Below are 24,349 nucleotides of genomic sequence, written 5' to 3' on the forward strand. Positions count from 1 at the left end.
CTATTTTTTTGCTGTTCTACCTGGCGATGTAGCAGACACAGGGGCGTCCCCATATCCGACTGCAGGAGCAGGGCAGGCGGGTGTGGGGGCCGGGCCTGTGCCGTTGACGGAGGGCTGCAGACCCAGGGATCCTGGGCTGGCCATGGCTGTCGGGGGAACTCCGGGGGAGAGGCCAGGACCAGCCAGGGGTGCTGAGGTCTGTACTTTCACTTGAGCCATGCTCTATTCCTGGAACCAAACAACAAGTGACAACTTTTAAGTGTTTTAAGAGGGACACTGATCATTTCTGACTGTTATCATGTCACTCTAAACAGACCATCAATGAGCAACATGTGAGTTGTTTGATTAAAAAAATAATAATAATCAAATTCATAATTTAAAGATGTTCACTGTCTTTTGCAGATCTCTGTGGGCCTGGAGCACAGACTTCAAACCGAGCAGCACTAGGGCCTATCTCACATTCTGATCCACTGGCAGCTAATGCACCCAGACAATGAAGCTTTATTTGAAGGAGCTTTGCTCATGTTACTGCTGCTAAGCTCCCCGGAAAAAGGACAGAATCCTGTGATAGCAGCCCGAACAAGACAATGGACGCTCAATCACATTTTATTCGACACTAAAGAGAGCTACGAAGGCCTGCATGAAGCAGACGTCCAACAATCCGGTACAAGTTAACAGATCTCCTATCAACTTCTTTATCTCTGTGAGCATGCATGCAATATTTCTGAGGATGCAATTACACTCAGGCCCGTGGCTATGCAATATTAGTAACATGATATGCTACACGTGTTTTTCATCAGCGAGAGATGAAGACAGATTACATAAAATGTGAAAAACTTGATTCAAAAAAGTATCACAACATCCTGCCAAGACGAGTCCACTACTGATCCACATTAATATGTGGCAGGAACTGAAGGGATAAGGGAAATTCTCTTCACATCCCCACAGAGGTCAGAGCAAAGGGTCAGACACAGGACTGAACCCCTGGAGAGTGGAGAAATTGCACTTGGACACTATCAGAAATGCTGGCTTTGAACCTAGCACCTCCAGGTGATGGACAATATCTTCAGAGTGTCACCATGAAAAAATCTATAAGGGGGGGAAAATCAATGTCTTGAGGTTTTAGATGTCACATAGACCAATTGAAATATGTTTCAGATGTTTTATTGGGCTTCACCCTGAAATCATGACAACAGGTGTTCTCCATGTCCATTGTTAACAGCTGAGGTCCATGACTGGACTGGTGTAAACAACAGATCACTTGCATGTCTAGAACACAACTTATACCTAACATGTCCAAAAAAAACCAAATGCAAGTTTTACCCTGATCCCAAACCTAAACACGCTGCATGCAATCGATTGTTTTTCCTGGTTATATCCTGCTTGCATCTTGCCTTCCTCTCAGGTTCTCGGGGTCACAATCTCTCTTGCTTTTCCTCTCACAGCAACAGGCACAAAAACACACCGCCAAACAGCGACCAGCGGGCACGTCTGTCTTGCACAGTAAGTTGGCCGTGGAGGTGGTGTTGAGTTAAGGTTGACTGACAGAGCTACAGGGCTGTCTGTAACCCCTCAACCTACATTACAGCTTCGACTGTGTCCAGCTTAGCAAGGAAGCTAACGTTCCCAACGAGAAATCGCTATTTCCTGCAAATGTCAGCTCCTAAAAACAAAACGACAGAACTGACAGGCATGCATGCTGTCACGAATATGTCAGTGTGGTTTCCCCTGATGAATATACACTGTCTAACCGCCTCCAGTAACGCTAGTTTAGCCGGTTAACGCTCATCATGGCTGATCGGCCGAGCACCCCTCTTGCTAGCATCTCCATACCGCCCCATCCTCCACGAAAGTCCGGGGGATTTCAGTCCGCCGCAACAGCCTATACGAACTGGCGACAGCGTGACGAATAATCCAGAGACTATCCGACAACAAAGGGGCAAATATTTTAGGGTATTTTTTACCTTTGTCCAGGGCCAGACCCCAGTTACACCTCCGACATTGGCAAACACTAAAGAGAACTGGATGGAAGAGGGAACAGACCACGTTATTAGTCTGGGGAAAAAATACAAAATGTCCCATTACAAGCAACTGGCAGTTCACCTTGATATTTCATGAATGAAGTTTGTGTTTTGTTTATGTGGCCAGTGTCACCTATTGCATATCGCTAACTAAGCAGCGTTACAGTTTGAAGTGAATCTTGAATGAATCAGCCACCCCCGCGGTGATGGGAATGGTTCAGTCCGGGTTTGCTACCTCAGAGCCTGGAACAGTGCAACTTTGATTCAGAGCAGAAATGAGCCTCTCTGCACACTGTGTGCATGAAGGTTAGTTTAAGACCAGTCTTATGTTTATCATATGATGCATTTTACAGGCACAAGCAGCACTGACAGTTGACATAAGGATATGTGTTTATATCTCTGGAAAATTAAATCACTTGGCCTATTCTTTCTCCGAGAAGCTTCTTCATTGAGTGAGTTTAGTTATTAAGTTCATTATAAAACTGTTTTTTTTGTTTTGTTTTCAGAGAATACATGACCACCCAGAGAGCAAAACTCCCAACTGCAGGTTGGATTTACCACCTTTGCTCAAGGGCACTTCCGAGGCCAGAGGTTTGCCTTGGTGTTAAATGAAGAGGCCTACCAGCTGAGTGTCTCACCAGGTCTGTATTCTGTTTGACCAAACTACATTCAGCTAAATGTTGATATTTCAAAACTATTTGGTGGAGGTGATTCTGGGGTCCCACAGCTGGAGAAGGCCCACATAAATTCCAGTGAGAACCATTTATTAAATAATTAAAGGTGCACTATGTAGTTTTGGGGATGACATTTTAATCAGAAGAGAAAGATCTTCATTGACTGATTTTTTTAATGCCCAAACAAACTAAATAAACAAACTCTTTGTTTTTGTCACTCAATAAACCGAATAAACAAACTGACCTTAAAGGACAACACAATTCAACACCCTGCCACCTTTCAAACAGTGATCTGGGGACCTTATTTTTCTCTGAGAACAGCTTGTTTATTCAGTTGTGGTTTATATTATTACCTCATTAATATTGTAAATATTACAATTCTGAGTTTGAATTTCTTCTTTAAAGTATTGTCAGGAGAAGGCAAAAAAACTGAATTGTGCATCTCATTTGACAAGTCTTACTGTGTTAAGACCACTAGGTGGTGCCACTAAACCAATATTTCTTGCGTTATTGTACTGAGCTTTATGCCACAGAGGGACCTGTATACTCCTCTTTACAAAGACTAAACTGTATATGTAGGAACACTAGTTTCCTCCTAGGTCGTTGCCCTTTCACACAGGCATGGTGCAATCCCAAGTTTTCATGCATTAAAAACAAATCTCCCAAAAGGGCCATGACTGTTTTATAATGAAAGTTGTGACTGATTGTGCTTGGATAAATCATTTTAGCATATACAAAACAGAATGTTCATAAAGCCTAACTGGTGATATACACTTTTTCAGACTTTACCAACAACATAACAACATGCATACACGGCACAACAAAAGTTAAGAAACACACATTTAGTCTGGCCTGTGCCAAACATTTTTTAAACAATTCATATTCCTGATATATTTTTAATGATGGCCACAAAATACTTTTGAAAAATGATTGTTTGACAAATGCAATTTCACATGGTTTATGGTGGTGTACACCACATAATTAAAATGACAAGTGTTTATGTGTTGCAGTACAAATATTGCTTAATAGATTTTATTATTTGACCATAAAATATGTTGTCAGCAGTCTCTAAGAGATAATCTGTTTTCCCTGCCACACTGTGACATCCCTAATGAGACTTAAGCGTCCTCAAACATATTGTTTTGGCATTTTTGGCAAACAATACAATTTTCTTTCTGAATTTGGCAGTCATCATCCTTTTCCACCTACACTCCTTTCAGAGTGGAAGTATTTTGTTTTAATTTATGTCAGCATAAAACCCATGAAAGGCTTTTAAAAGCTGCATTATATATTCAAACATTGTGCAAGCCAGGGTTGAATAAAAGTGAATCTTTGCTTTTATTATTGATTATGAAAATGAACAGGCACCTATTACATGGAGCTTGCACATCCCAGAACAAAATTTCAAATATAAATAACACACCCTCATTAGTGTTGATCACTCACAACAACCTGCAAGCTAAGAGTTCAAACCACATTGAAAAAGGAAAAAAAAAAAGAAGAAAGAAAACCTAGGAAGAAAAAAAAACAACATGTCACATCCAAACCCTTGTAACATATTCACTCGCAAGTTTTTTCAAATCTCCTCTGATCCACTGCCCACTGGGTGAAGGCTTCTTGTCCCCACACAAATGCTGTCGTGACTGCATTTACATAATCATCTCAGTCCTATTGTCTTTTTCTCACAGCACGGTGACAGCAGACAAGACCATTACAATGAAGCTAGTAATAATAATAATGATAATAAAAAAAATCATTGGTTAAATAGATGTCTTTAAGTTATCAATATAGTTTTTGAGATAGCGGTGTGCTGTGGTAATCTCCTCTACAGTATAGAGCATCATCACATTCACTCATGTTCATTCAAGAAACTCAGCTAGACCCTGGAAATAAAAATAAAAAAAAGCAAATGCAATACAAACAAACCCAAGATGGAAAATTCAAGTATCTCTGACTGGATGGCGATTACATTTCTTTAGGAATGGAGTGATTACAGTCTGAAATGACAAAGAGCCACACAGCCTCTGGAGGTGAGGTTTGTAATATCCATCCCATAAACCATTACTTAAGTTATGGAAAGACTTAAAGTTGTCACAATGTCTGATGCCAATAAGAAAAAGCAGGGTTTAAAATTGCATGCACCCCCACTGTAAAACTACTAAACTTTTTTTTTTAACCAACAGTAGTGTTTGTTGCTGTCTGTACACATCCTAATTAGCAAAAGATGCAGGCTAACTTCCAATGAAATAAAGCACTCCTAATATCATTCTGCTATAAAGTAAATGCATCCTCTGCTAATTTCTGTCACATCATCCAACAATTTAAAGACTTATATACAATAGTTTCAGACATGTTATAAGTTTACAACATAACAGTCTCTTTTGGTGAAAATATAGTTAAATTCAAAATATCTGATAGGTATCTTTTTAGAGGTGATCTCTTTATTGAAAAAAGTACCTGAGCCAAAACTCTGACCAGGGGGAATCACAAAAGCCTTGTCTCTTAACGACTTCTATAAAGACTCTCCTTTTCGTCATTCATTACCATTGTGGAGAACAGAAGATTTAAATTAAGTAACAAAAAAAAAAAAAAAAAAGAAAATCCAAAAACATACTGACCCATCAAAACACCCCCCTTTTCAAAGTATCAGCTAGTTGAAAAACAGTACAAAAAAAGAACTCAAGGAAGTTTAAAATCAAACATTTTTAGAAGATTAAAGCATGAAGTTTAAAAAAAAAAAATGGATCGTACAAATAAAAATGGATCATGCGACAATGTTCTCTTACAGACATTCTTTAAATGGAAGAGAGGCCGCTGCACATCTTCGAGGCTGGACTAGTGAACACTACACGAGTTCAGCCCAACTTAACGAGGAGACGTACACCGTGAGGTCATCAGCTAAGAGATCGATCGTCATATCTGGTTTATTCCCATCTGTACCGACATTCTGTCCAACAGCTGGAAGAACTGCACACAGGTCTCACGTTGGAAGGTGAAGAAGAAAACTGTCTACTCTCGATACAGTGTTGCAAACTAAAACCCTTTAAACCTGATAAATAAGTGGTGGACCGCTAACAGTCCAACTGCAAGTTGGGATTAACATACTAATATAGTGCCTCTTTAAACTAGATACTTTCACAGTGCATATAATTTAAAAAAACAAAAACAAACGGATGAAGCATTTTCTTGGGGTTATGATGGTCAGATCCCTTCCAGAAAACGATAAGATTTGGATTTCTCTTTGTAGGCCCAAGCATGCATCCATCAGTTATTATTGCACAACACAAGGACCTTAAAATGCACCCACACACAAACAAAAAAGTAACAATAATAATCTTAAAACAGGAATTATAATCGTCTCACTATAAATCCACCTTGCTCGCCCGCTCGCTGCATCACTACCTTTTTGTCAAAGAAACGATCCGCCTTGGGTGCATCTAAACGTTCCGTTATTTTTCGTTCTCTATATTACAGCCGATTAAACATGCATCCACCTGTCCGCGGGGAAATGCAGTCAAGAGCCTCCAGCGCATGGTGTCCATTGTTCCAGTCAAAGGTCAGAGTTCAAAGACTGAATGATTAAAAAGTGCTTTACGTAGGTCAGTAGGACTTCTCTCTTCTACATTTATTACAAAGTTTGTACATTAGCATGTATCATCTGTGAAGAAAAAGAAAAAATAATTAAATTACATTTCTTTTAAAGTTACAAGCTTTTGCGTTAAGGGGAAAAAAAGCATGTAAAGCCGAAAATACTCACCATGATACCACCATTTTGTCTTCTTTGGATTTTTGTTACACGTTCTTACATAAAAGGAGTTATCAGGCGGTCGTCTCTGCAGAAACAGAACATTTAGATTTAACATTTAACAGGTGCATAATTCACATGAATCACTGCATTTGCCTCATGCGGGCATCGTTATAGGTTACCTACCTTTTCTTTGCAGCTGGACAACATGCTGATAATGCTAAGACAAACTGATTGCACTGAGAGGGCTGGCGACCAATCTTCCGTTAGAATAGATAGACAGATGTGACCGTTACTATACACATGAGGGTGGACAGGTATATTCTCTCCTGTGAACATTACCTGCAGTGAAACAAAGACAAAAGCAAGGGTCATTCATTAAATATGTCATCATAATAAGCTTGTAAAGGTGTTGAGGATTTTATGCCTAAAAGATAGATTTTGGATGACTTAAATAACCATTTCTATTTTTTCACTGAATTGAGGACATTTTGTAGGTCAAAGATACAACTTGGCAGTGTCTGGAAAAAGTTGAGATTTTTTCATTAATGACAGAAAATAATGAGACTATCTGTATAAGCCCAGGCTTAGCTCTGTACAGCGACATGAGGCACTGGGATTAGGACAGAGGGGCCGGGATGGGGTGAGAGAGGGGAAGAGAGAATGGGAGACTAAGAGGAGACGTGTTTTATGTAAAAAAAAAAAAAAAAAACGAGGGACATTAGCCGATAAAAGGGTGTCAGAGTCAGGGAAGATACAGAAAGTGTGATGTGAAGGAATCCAAGACTGAGGTGCTTAAAGTGCAGAGAAGGGGGAGTCAGAATGGGTAATGAAGGGTAACAATGGGTTGAGGCAGTCTGGCACCAGATAGGGCCTCACAGGAGAGTGCAGACTCCACATCACTGGGGCTGGAGGGGGGGGTGACAGGATGAGTGTTACAGATAGGAGCAGAAAGTAAAGGTGGCACTACACTCAAAACATCAAGACAAACGAAAGCTCGTATTACAGCTACTCTTGTACTGCTCATGTTTGTATCCTGCTGTGTGCTGATTTTTGTTGCCCATTTTCTTTCTGTTGTAAATCTTAGAGCCTCATTTTTCGTATTTCGTTTCGTATGTATCCTGTAACTGATGACGCGCTCATTTAGAATAGTAGTCAATAGAGCGTCTTTGACTACTCTACTCTTCCTGCCCGCAGTATAATCGAAGAATCGCTGCTGTGTTTATTATGAAGCAGCAAAATCATGAAATGCTGGGTTTTCACCAGCAGCTCCTGACCACAAATCCTCAGCAGCAGCTGAAGGCGAACATTATGAAACTGTAAAATACAGCATATTTTTGAAAGTATAAACACAGACACAGGAGAGAAACTAAACTTCCAACCAAAGAGATTCAGTTTGAAGCTACAAAATTACTGGGAGCTGAACACACAAAGACTTTTAAAAGTGCTTTTCTTTCAGGTTTCTGCACAGACATGAGCCAAGTATTGCTTGGCCATGTTTGAGGGGGAGACAGGGGGTTGTCACGGGTTGGCTGCGGTCACGAGACGTCACCGCAGCCAGGCACTGTAAAACTGGTAATTGAAAAGCAAATTGGCGTGGCATGGTTTGGGCTCGGTGCTGTGAAAAGTGTCAGTGGAAAACCCCAAAGATCACACCCTGAGCTCACCTTGCATGGAAACGTAGCCTATATCCAAGGATATACACAATACAAAATCAAATGTGAGACAAGAGGATGTATGTTGGGAAAACCAGGAAAACAAAGCCTTAATAGACAATATTGATCTTGAAACCAAAAGCATGAAATTGCAGACCAAAAGTGTATTCCAACATGCTGGACAAAGCTATGTGATGCAGTTTGAAATTTCAACAAAACCAACATCATGAATGTGGCATACTTTGGTAGCACTTCTCCCTGTGAACATGCAACAGAAATAGTACAACAGGACCTCTATGACAGGCCTCTATAGAAGCAGAAGCTAAAATAATCTACTTCGCTGTGACATTAACAGCATTCAGTATACACACATACAGTACTATCACAACTACATATGTGCCATATACATTTACCACTGAAGCTGCCCACGCGACCAGTAATGCGCTACAGCAGTCACACTGAAGTTCATTCAGGGGCGCCGACAGAAGCATAACAGAAGGCCGATCCTGTCCTTCCTGCTTGAGAGCATACTAGCTAAGTGGCTAAGTTTATCTAATTTTCTCTACACCAACTCATCCTCTATTTTTAGGTGGCCAGGCTCCTGATGAGTGAGTGAAACAAGATTGTTGAGTTAAACGAATCCCCTCAACCGTGGCTTCAGTGCGAGCTCTGTATCGATGGCTGTCAGTGATTCCTGGCTCCAATGTTTCAAAGCCGAGGTTCATTCCCTGAACAACTGCAGAGCAGGTGGGTGCTCTGTGATTATTTCAGGCATCCAGACAGTGGATAGAGAGGATTGTTTACACAGGTCTTCAGTTTTTGAATTTGTTTAGCAAAGAGCATCACTGTAGACTGCACCTGTGAACTGGCAGTGCGTGCTTCTGTTTTGGCAACCACTTTCGTGATTAACTTCTTTATACTTTTTATCTAACTATCACAGAGAACTACTAGATATTTAGTTAGGAAAGCCAACAGTATAGATGAAACTAAATGGAAACAGACTCCAAGTCTGTTTATTCACTGGCATCCAGCAACTTGTGCATCTGAGAAGCTGAGAGCAAGACAAAGCACCTCAGTTTTACCCACATAAAAAAACAAACACTGATGGTTGCAGAGGTATTTCTACTTACCTGAGGTGAATCAAAGGGATATCGACTACTAAATTTGAAAAGCAGCTGAAATTTCTCTCCTTCATACAGTGTGCCGGGTGCTCCCTCCATGTCTACAATCCACCTGAAAAAAGAAATGCGCAATGTTACAACATGTTTAATGTTCAACATTTCACACAAACAAAAAGTAAAAAAATATACAGATCAACCAACAATTAACAAAAACAAATGTAGTGTCCAAAAAGTAAAAAATATCCAGCTTATTTTGATTTTAAATACTGTTTTAAGTACACTCGGTTCCTTGTCTGAAAACCTAAGCATCTAGTGGTTTGACGGACTGAGAGATGGGTCTTTTAATTTGGCCACAGCAGCATCACCTGGTAATGTTTTCACCTTGTGAGTCTGTGTGTGTATGTGTGTCCTGGAGACAGATTTTTGTCAGTGCAACAGTGCCACAACCGTGTATTTGAGATCAAACTCAAGGCAGTGTTTGAAGATTGGAGTGTGAATGCTCATGTTATAAAAACATTACCAGCTGATGCAGTTACGGTACTCATGTAATAACGTAGTATTGACTACATGTGCGGGCGTTGTGTCTGGTGTGATCCCATCACAAGATGGACTCTAGTTCAATTTTGTCATTCATTTTCTAACCTTGTTAATACTTAAAGGCTGACATTTTGCTAAAAAAATTTAAGGAAGAGGAGCAGAGTTATTACATTCCTGCTGTCAAGCCATAATATCAGGTTAACACTTCCTTTAACAACAAGCTTTTACTGTGCTTTGTTAAGACATGGTTTTATGCAATACAGGATTGTTTATTTTTTTCTTTTGTCAGCCATCTCTAGCAGCATGGCCCTAGGTACGACAATGTCAGTCTGTCAGCCAGTCTGTACAGCACTTTGTTCCAGACTGAAATATCTCTACTACCACTGAGTAGATTGCCCAAAAGATTTAGTGCAGACATCCATTGTAATGTATCCAAATACTTTGGCGATGCCTCAACTTTTCCTCTAGCACCACATCTGCATGTAGTTTTGAGTGAATTGTCTTCACAGCTATTGGGTGGGTTGCAATGAAACGTGGTACTCATATTCATTTCTTCCCTCTCGATGAATAGTAATAACTTGACTTTTCATCTAAAATCCAAACTTTCTATTTGTCCTATTACCCTGAAAAGCGAATGGCATTCCCCATCACCCTCTGCTGTTCTTTGTGTCACCTGCTAATTAACAGATATTGTACATGTACTGTACATGTAAATGCCAACACCTCACACAGCTGCTAGTATGGTGGACTCTTATTTTGTTTACTGATGATAAATGACATGCTCTATGTTCTCATCACTCTGGAGTACATTAGTTGAAGGCGTGTACAGAATGACTTGCAAGAATCATACAAAATGTGAGCTGCCAATGCTGCAGTAAGTGTGTAATAAAAAGCTTTTAGTCTGACTCATTCCAGTGACATTCAATATTCAGCTGGGTTATGACAGTGGTTTAGTAATAATGTGATACTCTATTGATCTGGTGGACAAAATCTATTTTTGATCCAGTAGCCTGGCTACAGAACTGTGCTGACTGAGCTGTGAGGGATTCAATGTCCTGCTCAGAATGGGAGATGATGACAAACAGGGGTTTGATCCTGGGCCTTTGGGATGAAGGACAGTCTACCTTCTCAATATGAGGCTAGATGTTGCTTCACTGGTTACAAAGCTTAACATTTAACCGTAGTGCAGAACATTTATGGGGATTGCCTACTCACAGTAGAAACCTCAGAGGAAAAGAAAAAGGAACATTGATGGCAGCATCACAATCTCTGGCCTAATTTCTTCCAGGCATGAAGTGCAGATAGGGCTTGGAAGAGACTTGTGGCTGTTGTTCGGGTTCATAGCCTTGTGTCCCTATCAAATGGAGCCTCAGGCACAGGATCATTCAGGCCTACATACAAGGTCAATTCTTTTTAAAACTTCATCCTTAGAAAATCCAACTGTCAGAGTGTCTGAAAGCAGCTCTATTTTTTCTTCAGGAAGTAAGGCTTCGTGGCAGGCAGTATCACTGTACATGATGCTGAATTACACCTGATGCAGCCCACGCTGAAAACAGGCAAGGACTCTGAGGACATTATGCTCGACTTGCTCAAATTCCCCATGGCCTGGTGATTATATGATCCAGTCAACAAAAATAACATTGAGCCATTTAGTGAGAAGGAGAGGGGGGAGGGGGGGACTGAGTACACAGATGAGAGACACTGCAGTACTTTAAAGAAGCAATTTCCTTGTTTGCAACTGCTGACAGCATCAAGCCATCTGCATTATCACAGTCAACTGGAAGACTTTATAATCTAACTAGCGAAGATGTTGCAGTAAGAATTCGAAAAGCTGATGCTAAACTGAATTGTGGGCTTTTATTTGTAATGAGAAGCAGATGAAAGAGTATGAATAGTTGGAAAACTCTAATTCGACCGAATTAGTCTGAATGGGATTTAAAGGTTGAATAAAACTCATCCTGTGTGAAAGATACAAGAGGTAGATAAAGTTGGAAGGAGTATGAATAGTTGAAAAGGTTCTAATGGGCTTAAGGGCAGAAACTAAAGAAGAAGAAAAAAAGTGTAAGCTAGGAGCTAGGGCTAATATTCAGCATTTCGAAGACTATCGGTGTTTTAAAAAAAAAAAAAAATTAATATTAAAATTCAGTACTTTGGCTCTGGGGTCTCAGTGTCCATGACGCTATCTGATGTCACGAATAATAGCCAATCAGCACTGATAATAACTGTTAATAAGTACAGTACTTGAGTAAACTGCAGTTGGTTACATTCCATCACTGGTTATTCTCGACTTTGAGACGAAGATTTTTATTTTTCCTGTATATGTATGTCAGTTATCGGTTACCATTAATCGATATCGGCCTTGAAAAAAACATACTGGTCGGGCACTTGCATGAACAGTTGGTTAAGTGGGAAATGGACTAATCAATATGAAGGGAATCAAAAAGACCATTATAAATCCTACATGTCATGTGGCAAACTGCACCAATTATCTCATCTCAGTCCCGGTGTGTGTGTCCCCCAGCTGTAATCAAGTGTTACCATGGTGATGGTAACTGCTTTGTGATTCCTGGCTCACAGAATTAATTTCATAGAGATTTTAGCTGAGGCGTTCCTGTCATACTCCTGCTTCTAGCTCCAAGATCATAACACGTATCGCCTTACTCAAAATAGATTGTGTCAAAAAATCTCAGATTATGGACAGGTTAAAGAAGTGGCTGTTTATGCTTTCTCCTGAAAATGTTGTTTTCAATTTATATTGGAGTCAATGCAGCAGTTGCTTATCACTCCTGTCACTTGGAAGCCCGCACTGCCAAATGTGTAAGTCTGTTTGATGGTCTTTTTACATGGGTAAAACCAGCACACATTTTGGTACGTTTTGCTGTAAAAATTATCCATGAAGAGTGAAATTTGTGTGTTTTTTATGACCATGTTTAGTTTTTTGTTTTTTTAAACGATAGGGTTAGCTTGAATGTCAAACAGGAACATAGTCTCCACTAGGACAACCATGATAAAAGTCAGACAACTGTCAATCACTATGACAGAAAACCTACTCAGGATCATCTTTCAACATCACAGTTGAAGACACATCTACACATACCATCTCAACCCTGGGATGCACGTATACGCTGAAGCCAGCTAAACTGGTTAAGATGTTTGTCATTCATGCAAAAACACAAAACATTCATTCAGTCTGGCCAGGTGATTGTTATCTGACGTAATAAATCTTTCATTGTTACAGGCATTCTTAAAATAACTACAGCACAGTAACATGTAATGTCTAATCACAATGGCAAATGTGCCAAGCTGGAAGACACTCTGACAAAGTAATAGTAACCTTTAAAGGCAATGTCGCGAACCTGGAGTTGAAAGACATTTGAATGCCGGGCAGAACTTTGTCTCGAATCCATTTACACAACCACAACTCAGTTTGTCCTTACTGCTTATCAGACACAATTCGACTCACTCGGTTACAGTACTCACGGGCATTTAAAGGAACACCAAGACAGACACCCAGACAGAAAGGTCAGCCTCTGCTCCTTGATAACCTAGCCCAACTCCTGCATGCCAACTGTTAAATATTTTATAAGGATGAATAGTGACACTGTGCATTAGAGACACTCTACTGAGTGGGGCAGAGTCACTGGAATGACCCCGATTCCTCCTCACTAGTCACTGCTGAGGCTACAAGAGCTTTGTGTCCTAATACCTCCTATGATTTCTATTGCACCAGTAACCTTCAATGCATGTGTGGCAAGCATGCTCACCACACCGCCCCGTCATAGTGATGATGAGATATGGCATTTTGAAAACCCACATTAGATTTGTGTCATTCAAACAGGCGAACATTTTTCCAAAGCCTACTGCGGGTGTGAGGTGTTTACTGTGAACAAATGAATCGCATTAAATAATAAAAGATACTTACTGTGTGATGGTGTTCTGTACACTTTTCTCGTTAAGAGTCATTCCTGGGGGTGGATCATTTTGCAGGGCTAATAATTCCTTTTGTAGCCTTTTCTGTTGGAGAGAATGTGTTTGGGTTTCTAGCACATTCAAACGTGTAAATGCAGCATCACAACTTGTACAAAACATAATGAACAAAACGGCAAAAGCAAACACAGGAAACCCTGCCTACTTGTTCCTTCATTTTATTTAGGGATCCACAACCAAACCTCGGCAAAGAAATCTACGATTTTAAGATACGTTACTTAATGACGCGATGTAGCTAACGTATAGCTAAGCTAGGTGTAAATTCAGTACAACTCCACCCTGGCTGATATGACCACTTCATCTTATACATAATTCAATCGGTTTGTGTCAGACAGAAGCAGCAAACCCATCTCATCGATGGATTAATTCATGTAGTTGGGGTTCACGGGTTTTTTTAGATGAAACAATTCGACACAGCTGTCCCGAGAAAGCGATACACCTGTTCAGCTCAGGAGGAAACTGGAACTACTCAATCTGCGCACCGTCTCGTTAGCTAGCTAACGTCAGCGTCAGCCAAATAGCAGCTAGCACTCGTTTAAAACACACGAATTAATACCAACTCATCACACCCCAGTCCCACGAGTTATCATGGAGAGAAATACATCGGCACTCAGCGACGTATGAATACCAGGAAGCTGGTTTCTATGCTACCCTTGGCTTGGTGCTGTTGGTGATGATGGCTAGTTGTATTGCTAGCAAAGAGCGAACGCTAACCGTTGAGCAGTTAGGGATACATCTCGTCGCTTTCGCGTTAATGTCACCGCTACTTCGAACAAATGCGGGTACCTAGATGAAGTGGGTCAACAAACGAGCAGGAAAGGCAACACTGAAGGTCAGGTAAATTATAAATACTCGACCGCTGTCAATTGTATTCTTACCTGCATCGACGCCATGATGGAAACCCCCCTGCATAAGCGCAGAGTGGAGGACTGTACGTCAGGGAGTCACGTGAGAGAAGTTGTTTTGACAGACGAAAACAATCCAGCGATGTGAGCTGTCAGAGCCGGGAACCCGCTCACCTCTCACTCATTTCACATCCTTCACGGACCATTTAGGAGTTTTGCGACATTATTTAATAAAGTTAAGGGATACATGTCGCGTTACAAGCCACTGAGGTCACGTAGGACGTTAGGGAGGAGGGTCAGTGACCTCTGCTCAAGGATGGAGATTGACAACCTTGATCCAGTTACACCAAACTCCATTCATTTTTTTGTCTTTTTTAATTTTTCTTTTCTTGTTATTGATGTGAAATATGTAAAACCCTGATTCTCTGATTCACCATGTTATTATGATGTTAGCTATCAATCTTTAATTACACTTTAAATGGATAATGCTTTTTATTACAGCATCTACCAAAACACACAATCAGTAACTTAACAGTCATTAGAAGCAAACATTTATAAGTTAAACCTTGTGTCTAATTATCCCACTTTGTACATAAAAGCCAGATCATCTCAAACACAGGATGGATATGAATTTATTTTCAATATATCAGCAGTTTCGAACATTTTATTCAGCGCCGGTGTAATTTGACTAAGCCTTCTAAGGTTTCTGCAGAAATAAAACAAACCTTGAATCTTTGGCCAACGTTAACTGTAATGTGATAGCAGCTCCCACCTGATATGGCCGACGCAAGGAGCAACACGATAAGCGAGACAATAGCTCAAAACAGACTGTGTTCTTTCTAAGTATTAAGATATGATAAAGAAACATGTGACCACATTGAACATTTGCAGATATATGTGTCAGGACATGCACTGCATGTATGTTCAAAGCAACATGTATTCAGACATCAGCTTGCACTTGTCATTTTGCCTAATTTATGACCTTGTCTACCCACAGACGTACACCCATGAATTCTGGATTTTAGTGGATACATCATCTCTGCCAACTGTTCTTTGTCATCTTTCAAACATTTTTTTTTAATGTTTTGCTTGATCCAGACCAAAATACACAATTTAAGTATAATGCAGGCTCCTGTGAACGCTGTACGTAAAGTCAGACATATTTCATATGAAACAACATAGCAACTGGCAACAAAGTGCTCACCAAACAGGTCTTTATTCAGCTGGAGAGGTGAGGAAATAGGTATGGGGTGGGGGCACATTTGTCACATTCTGGGGCAAGTAATGAAGCCTGCCATATCCATTTATAACATTAAAATTAAATGCTTTAATACTATTAAAATTATGACAGAAAAAGCCAGGTGCAAAACAAAAAAAGTTTCATGTAATGTAAATGGCAAAACAATTTAAATATTCAAAAAAATCTAAAAGTGTTGTAAGCTGCTACATTATCTCCGTAACTTTAGCAATCCAAAAAGTTCGCAGCCATGAGCAGTTCCAGTGCGATCTCCGGAGCGATGGGGAATTCGGGTATTTCTGTGGAGCTGTTGGTGTAGCGGACTTTGTAGGTGAAGTACATGCAGACCTTGGACAGGACGTGAGAAGGAATCTCTCTGAAGTTCACTTCGTTGGTTTCATTCTCAGCAAACTGACCTGCGGTCGGAGAGTTACAGCGAGAGTCAGGAGTTGAAATAATGAACTTGGAGGTACACTTTTGAGTCCAAGCTGAACAGTTGTATGGAGGGAGCATAGTGCCACCAACTGGACAGGAAGAGTTAAATAAACACCAATAAAACAACAACAGCAGGCTCAACCCCCTCCATATTTGAATTCTTAATGTTTAAGAAAAGCATCACCAATGTACACATTTCCCTATCCAGCCTTACGCACACCCTAATAGGAGGCAGGCCAACATGTTAAACAAGGGGAAACATGATAATCAAACTATTAACAGAAGAACAGCTCTGAATTTAAATATGCTCCAAGTACACGTCAATTCTTTTTTTACGGACTACACACTCCAGAATCTGTAAGGAGTCCAGTATACTTTAGCTACTTTAGAAATGACCAGTAAAATAAACTCAGGTTACGCCCCTCTACAGGACATACAGTTTGCCGGGGTAAAGACAGTACTGCCCCAAACTACCCAGGATTCTGGTTATTGTCCTGTCGCTCATTAGACTCTTAAGAACAAACCAGAAGCTGCTTCTCCCCAGAGATATCAATCACAGTTAACACCATGCTGGTAAAGTATACATTTTATGTGAAGTAAGCAGATTTATAAAAATCTTATTTTTACTTTTGTGTTTTGTGATGCACATCATATGTATGTGTGGTTTAAACAGGTTAAAAAGAACGATAGGAATCCGGAGGCGTGGATTTACACTATGAGCAATACCCCACTTATTTCTGACAGCTTTGAAGAGTGTGTCACATTGCGGCATTATAAATTATTTCAGCTCAAACTGGACTTCATTAATCAATAAACCCTGGGTGTGCTGAGGAGTTTATTTATCTGTACATTATTGGTGGATTTTTACTGGTTTACTACGACTAAAATTAACAATATGGCTTTTTCAGGGCTGATACCGATTATTAGAAATCAAGGAGACTGAAAAAAAAAATTGGGACTGATATTCATTTGCAGTATCACAAAATCTTTGTGAAACCAGTGATGAACCAAAGTACAATTAACTCAAGTACTGTTCTCCTTACAATTTTGAGGTACTGCTTTATTCTTCCTGTCCACTACATTTATTTGATACATTTAGTTACTAGTTACTTTGTAGATTCAGATTATTCAGTGTTTATAGGCTATTAATTGTGACTTGTTTCCAACCAGATATTGTTGTGGGCCGGACACTGTGACTGGATGTTGCATCAGAGCCAAAGTGGCACAGTTTTAAATTTGTTTATTTTATCTGCAATCTGATAGAAAAATCACCGATAATCGGAAAATGCTGAATAGCGGCCCAGATAATCACTCTACCCCTAATACACAGCTAAGATATATGCAACATGAGGGGACATTACAGTTGTTTTCTATACTTTGACTAATTTGCCTAAGTCCTCACCTGGCCCGCTTAACATGGCTTTGATGGTCCCGGATGTCAAGGCGTGTTCTCTTTTCACAATAAACTCATGGCCATCCGAAGAGATCAACTTTACATACATGGCATCTGGCCCTTCACAGCCGCCGTAGGTTCTCTCTTCTCCATCTGTGAAGCAAACTGACAATCTCAGACAGCTGCAGGACAAATGCTTAAATACCACACATACACATATTTGACCAGCTGTTTGGACGCCAGTAATTTTAATTACAAATGAAGAAGATTAACAATTGACACCTCTGTGACTCGACAAGCACACACACTCTGATGTGGACAGACATGTTACGAAATAGCAAACAATATTATTAATTTCTGGAAAGGTTCATATTACTCACCCATCCTGTTCAGATATTTCTGTTAATCCTGAAGGGAACATAAAAAAAGAGACATCTTATTTATGACACATAATATAAAGTCGCCTAGGCTGGATATTAGCTGTTGTACTGTTATGAAGCGTAAAACAATCTCTTACGTGAAGGTTCCTGTTTTATGTGATTTGTGAAAATCGCCGTGTAACGTTAACGTTTAGCCAGCTCAAACAAATGGCTAGCTTACCAGTAGTGCACCGCAATGTAACGTGTTTAACTTTAAAATAAATCTGGATCCCCACAACTGTATTCTGTGAAGCGCTTATCCAGTTTAAAGATGGACTGGTAAGTGGCCAAGTCTTTCTTAATCAACCAAAATGTTTTTCAAGGGAGTTCGCGGCCGTCAGCGTTAGCTTACACTGGCTAAAATGCTAACGTCTTGCCAAACGATTTCAAATTAATTTCTTTTATCGATTGTTTAGTGTTTCAAGTTCATTTCGGACAAACCGTCACAGACACACCAACACACGACGGCATATATCAGAAAGACAACGCTGTTTCTTACCACTCTGTAGAAGACGGTGGATTGGAGATTTCTGCTAATGTTAGCCAACAGGCTTTTGAGACCCGGAACTAGTTTGTAGTGGCACCCGTCCGCGATAAATGTCTTCCGTAAATTTCATTTGCAGAGAGAAACGGTCCCCTTCACCACATTGGTCATCACAATAATGTATATTTGAAAAATAAATATAGATATATTTTCTTGTTCAATCACACAAGGAGGCAAAACGCTTTTTTTTTTTTTTTTTAAAGTAACATATACATAAATAATGAGCAAAGCAGAGGCTATTTCTGGACAACCTGCGCTGTCCAATAGCCTGATGTGCGTCATTTCCACAAGATAATAAGTCAGAATAAGAGGTGGAAATAGGGATATTAATTTTTAATTCTAATAAGGAGCAGAAATAACTTCTTAAATTTACACTGGCTTGCAGGCCATGAATGAGGAGATGAGTTTGTGCTGTGGAGCCTATAGGGGGCGCCTGTGCTTCAGGTTACCCTCCATGACTGTCTCCACTGGCAGTGATGAGCGACAGCAGGTGCTGATTGGACTTGACAGAGACATTTTGCAGGCCCATAAATCTGGATTCAAGAAAGAATGAGAGAGGAAGGAATGCACCCTGCACTATCATGCACTTTCCAGTCCAGTTAGTAGAAACCATTCATTTTTATCACACTGCACTTTATTTGAATTACAAAAGCATGGTTGGACAATTAAAAAGAGTATTCACCTGTATTGGTAGAGTTATAACCACGCAGAAACACCTAAAATAACCCATTTTTGTCTAAAGTAACCATTACATCTCCTCTAAAGGGAACTCAGGGCGGTTTAGAAGTGGGCACACACTCTTGTCACGGTCAGGTTCGGTATGTGACTTTGCCCTGATCCTGCCTGGGCTTCTTTCATGCAGGAAAAGTGTCGACTGTTGAAATCTGAGGCTTCAGAATGGACGCAGAGTCATCCGAGCTGTGACACCAAGAGTAGACTACTGAGCGTGCCTGTAAATTGTGCCGTTTGACCCAGAGGTGAGGTTCTCCTGATGGAGGACGGTAAGGAATTTGAACATTTTTAATTATCTTATACTGCATTTAGATATCAGGCATCCACAACTGACTCACAGGTGGGATGTAGGCAATCATTGTTTTCTAGATTGCTCAGGTCAGTCTCGTTTAATTGAATGCGCTCACTGCTCCCGCATATCTCAATGGTGACTTCTGCAGAGGTGACACCTGACCTGGTATTTGTCTTACAGTAATGCCAGGCTTAGCTATGCTGTCAGTGTGTGTTCCAGAAAGTTCTAGTAGCTTCCCGCCTGTTGACTGCTTTTGACTCACACACTTGCACGCACGCACACGCACTAACACACACTCACACACACAACCAAAAACAATCACTGACCTTCCAGTCCCCCATTACACTATTAGTGCTTATGATCAGAGCGGGTGGATGGCGGCAGCCTCTTTGATGTCTCTCTGATACGACCCACCCCGCTGCAGCTGCTCTCAGCTCTATTTTGGGGAGGCTGCTGTGGGCCCTTAGAGCAGGGCTTCCTTAACACACACACACAACCACACACACACACACACACACACACACACACACACACACACACACACACAGAGACTACATGCAAACTCTCTTGTCATGCCACCAAGTGATATAATCCATCCTTTTAAAACACTGACTGTATGCTTTCTCAGATCACACTCTTGCAAACACTCAGGCCATTCTGGAAACAGTGAACTTGCTAGAAAAGGCACTCATCCATCTTTGTGCTTGTTATTATAATAATACTTTTTAATTCTGCATTGAAATGTGTTAAAATGACTTGGTTTTTGTTATATTATTTGTTGAGTTGTGTGCTTTAATTATCCAAAATGTTTCCAACGATCTTTAAACCCAGAGAAATTGAGAAATTTGAGAAATTGAGAAACATTTGTGGGTGTTTTTTTTCAATGGTGGTTGTTTAATGGTGGCAGGGTCCGCCAAATATAAACAAAGTAAAACAGTATGAAATTGTGTTGTCCTTTAAGGTCAGTGTGTTTATTCAGTCATGAAAACAAAGAGAGTTTTCTTATTTAGTTTGTTTTGGCAATAAAAAAGATCTTCCTCTTCTGATAAAAATTTCTTCTCCAAAACTACATAGTGCACCTTTAAATGTTGGTGTTTGTCTGACATCTTAGACCAAAATCTGTCACATTCAGCCTGGTTTAGATTCCTACAGGCCAACAAATGTGCAGATACAATGATGTTCACTTATGTAGTTTAACACCCCCACACCCCCCCCTTTGCCACCAGTTTCATCACCACGGGGCGGTCAAATGTCAATACATGAGATCATTTATGAGCAGCACAATAGCGTAGTTGTAGAGGCCCCTGAATGAAACCAGGTCAGAATTTTGGTCATGATAGTGAAAGATAGGGGGGAGGAGTGTCTTTGGGCATTTCTTCTCTGAAACGAGGGAAAGGCTTGTCACAATGAATTCGAGGGTGCTGTCCCTTTTGCCTGGAGCGAGTTCATGTTGCCCTGCTATTCTCATGGAGCTCCTTATCTCATGAATCTTCCCTGGAGAGGAACATCATCGACCCATGGCATGTCACAATTACGTCTCATTGGATGAAAGGTAAAATAATTATGTGCACCATAGATTATAGACCTATTTAATAGGTTTATTAAAATAGGTATTTTTTATAATATACTTATCAAAATATACCTATTTTACTTATAGGTATATAATATACTTATTATTAAAATATATCTATTAGTATGTGATAATAGAAGATACCTATTTGAATCAAGGTGTATTTTAAAAGATTGGATTCTCGCTTTGTTGCATGATTTCAAGCTCAGACATGCTGAAGCAGATCAGCTCCACCACGCTCACTAATATTATTTGGTGACAGTTTGAACACTGACTCACGCGGCACACATCTGTCAAGTGCGATGCTTGGACGGACACAACGTCTGGCAAATTGTTAAATCATTGAATTCTTCAGGAGTCTTCTCACACGCCGATGGTTGACACTGGCATCCAAAATGCACTCAACCTAACAAAAGAGAAGTGCGGTCATCACGACTGCTGTTCTGTAATGTGATACCAAAAACACAGTGGTGGAGCCTCTTAATCATGTGTTAGTTGGATAAATAGATGCACAGGTTGCAGAGCTGTTTGCAGACATAGAGTGGCAGAGAAAAGAGGCTTTCATTATGGATATGTTCCTGAAAATGACAGTAGTAGCATAACAAACTCTGAGTCACTGAAGCAACATCATTACAATCATGATTAAGAGTGCACCCTGCATTACAATAATGTTTATGAAACCATTAAAGCAAAGTAGTCTGCTCATAAGCAGAGAACGATGCAACATCTTCACAAATCACAAAATGATCCGAAAAGTGCTTCAAAAGATGTTCCTGCTTTACATGTTTGTTTTGAACTGAACAGTGTTAGTTTATTGCCCCTACTACCCACATGATGAAAGCTTCAAATGGCATAACAGACAGATAAGTGGATGTGACAACCATTTACTTTCAATAGCCTGAGGCTAATGCACTGTGTTGAGGCCCTGCTTGTTTGACCTATAATGACTCACCCAGCAGACCCTGATGATAAAACCTTCAGCATAATTCACATGGAGATAAACAGGACATGAAAAGTCTTGTGCTTCAATGGCATGGCTGAATGTTTGAATGATAAGACGCTGGTGATAGTTTTCTTTAGATGACAGAGTGATTGGTTTATGCTTTTCTAGCTGAGGTTTGTTTGTGTAAATATAACGGATGAAGTGATGCTAAGCTAAGCTAGCTATGCGAGGCATGGAAAGGGGATCTGCTTAATACTGATGTCTTAGCAACAGTTTTTAAAAAACGCCGGGCACTGATATCCCCTCACTGCTTACAAGCCTTAATCCAATTTTAGAAGCACAACCAAGTTGCTTTTTAGTCAGAAGGTGGAGGCTTGGTCTCAGAGAGGGAAGTTAAATATATACACATGAGGAACTCTGGCTTTCATCTTAGTGGGAATATGAAAGACTTAAGATGCCCACAGTATATTTGTGTGTCCAAGCCAATCTTCACATACACAGAGCAGATAAGGACATAAATAAACAAATGGATTATATTCAACAGTAAGTAAATATATATAATGTTTCTTTCTTTTTGTTAATGCATTAATGTATTAATCCAATCTCACATCCATAACTAGTGTGTAAACACTTAGTAATGAATGCTTAACAACACAGTATAACATATGTGTAATCATATATAATGAACAAATGCGTTGACAACTATTTGCTTACCATTGTCCACTATGTTTATTTGCCGTCTGGTTTAAAACTTATGGAGATAATTCAGTATATGATTACAAGTATGTGATATAATGTTATAAAGCATTCATCAAACTCTATATATACCAGTGTTTGGGTGCTTGTTATAGCGTTAGTAAAGACTAAAAACAATCACAATATATTTGTAATACTGACTGAAAGCATCTTATGTAATAGATTAAGTGGTCGTAAAATCTGTGTTTCTTACCTTACTTAAAAGGACCCAGAACGTCATTAAAGTGGCTCCTAAGCATTTCATTCATTGACACCCAATTGGAGAATAAAACAGTGAACTAATAACACATGGAATTGATTGATAATTTCTAAATAAAGAATCTAATTTAGTCTAGCCATTTCTTCAACTAATATTAAAATTGGAAATAAAAAGCAGAATTGATAAAAGTACAAACGAATACACAAATCTGTCAATAAATAGGTCAAATGAAAAATAGGCCCTGAAAACAACATTAAACAATCAATATGCAGTATATATCATTTGAAAATCAATCAATAAATGTCCCAACATTACCCCTGCAGTTTTTCCCTTTTCCTCATATATGGTGTATCATATCGTCTATTTAAAGGTGCACTATGTAGTTTTGAGGCAAAAGTTTTAATCAGAAGATAAAGATCTTCACTGACTGATTTTTTTGTATGCTTAAACAAACTAAATAAAAACACTTTATTTGTTTTGATGAGTGAATGAACTAAATAAACGAACTGACCTTAAAGGACAACTTAACTTCATTCTGTTTTACTTTGTTTACATGTGGCGGACCCTGCCACCTTTCTAGCTTCAAACAGTGTTCTGGGGACCTTATTTTCCTCTGAGAACAGCTTGTTTATTCAGTTATAGAAAAATTACATATTTCTGAGATTGTATTTTTACCTCATTAACACCAGCACCTTTTAATATCAGCTGATGAATACTATAAATTAATTACATTTTTTTAAATTGTCTGGTTCAATTTTTTAATAACCTTTTGTGTGGCACTGGTGGTCCTCCATAATGCATCTCTAAATGTGACCTTCTCCTTCAAAATCCCTTTCTGAAGCTGTAAAAGCTCAATAGACAATATGAAGCGGCTGGTCGGTTCATCAGATGGCAGGCGGGAAGCTTTTAACGGGCCAAGGTGCAGCGCAAAGAAAATGAACACGTCAAACGCATGTCAGGTTGTGTTGTCGACCACAGTCGTGCTGTAGCGCTGTCACTGGAATTAGTCAAACAGCCTCGATGAAGGTGTGATACGCTTATAAGGTTTTGGTTTATATTTGTCCAGGACCGCTTGAGCAACTAAATCTCGTCCAGCGTGCTGTGTCACATCAGAATAGTAACAGAGATATTCTATACTATTACTGACAAGTTCAGCTTTACATCAGGCTTTGGGTGTCAAGATTATATACTTTTCAGAATACCCCCGTCAGAGGCAATGATACTATAATAAACACATAAATGAT

The 24,349-nt window shown here is 39.8% G+C and overlaps 3 protein-coding genes across 4 annotated transcripts in view; all 3 read right to left on the reverse strand.

Annotated features, from left to right (window-relative positions):
- The window catches only part of stau2 (staufen double-stranded RNA binding protein 2), an 87,921-nt gene extending 85,882 nt beyond the window's left edge, over nucleotides 1-2,039 (reverse strand). For both annotated transcript variants that reach the window (XM_084340613.1, XM_084340612.1), the window contains exons 1-2: nucleotides 1,965-2,039; nucleotides 21-228 (exon numbers count right to left, since the gene is read on the reverse strand). In XM_084340613.1, the coding sequence (XP_084196739.1) occupies nucleotides 21-219 (199 nt within the window). In that variant the 5' untranslated portion in view covers nucleotides 220-228; nucleotides 1,965-2,039. The remainder of the gene's footprint in view (nucleotides 1-20; nucleotides 229-1,964) is intronic.
- A 1,970-nt stretch (nucleotides 2,040-4,009) lies between these two features.
- Nucleotides 4,010-14,724, reverse strand: ube2wb (ubiquitin conjugating enzyme E2 Wb). The gene is made up of 6 exons (XM_084340964.1): nucleotides 14,619-14,724; nucleotides 13,676-13,767; nucleotides 9,226-9,328; nucleotides 6,627-6,782; nucleotides 6,453-6,528; nucleotides 4,010-6,353 (listed from the first exon to the last, which is right to left on the reverse strand). Exons 1-6 carry the CDS (start codon nucleotides 14,631-14,633, stop codon nucleotides 6,340-6,342), a joined length of 456 nt encoding a protein of 151 aa, XP_084197090.1. The 5' UTR covers nucleotides 14,634-14,724; the 3' UTR covers nucleotides 4,010-6,339.
- A 477-nt stretch (nucleotides 14,725-15,201) lies between these two features.
- On the reverse strand, nucleotides 15,202-18,656 carry eloca (elongin C paralog a). Its single transcript, XM_084340734.1, has 4 exons — nucleotides 18,569-18,656; nucleotides 18,031-18,058; nucleotides 17,660-17,803; nucleotides 15,202-16,238 (listed from the first exon to the last, which is right to left on the reverse strand). Exons 2-4 carry the CDS (start codon nucleotides 18,032-18,034, stop codon nucleotides 16,048-16,050), a joined length of 339 nt encoding a protein of 112 aa, XP_084196860.1. The 5' UTR covers nucleotides 18,035-18,058; nucleotides 18,569-18,656; the 3' UTR covers nucleotides 15,202-16,047.
- Between the last annotated feature and the right edge of the window lie 5,693 nt (nucleotides 18,657-24,349).

This window comes from Pagrus pagrus (genome assembly GCF_965226575.1).
Source record: "Pagrus pagrus genome assembly, chromosome: 20".
NCBI lineage: Eukaryota > Metazoa > Chordata > Actinopteri > Spariformes > Sparidae > Pagrus > Pagrus pagrus.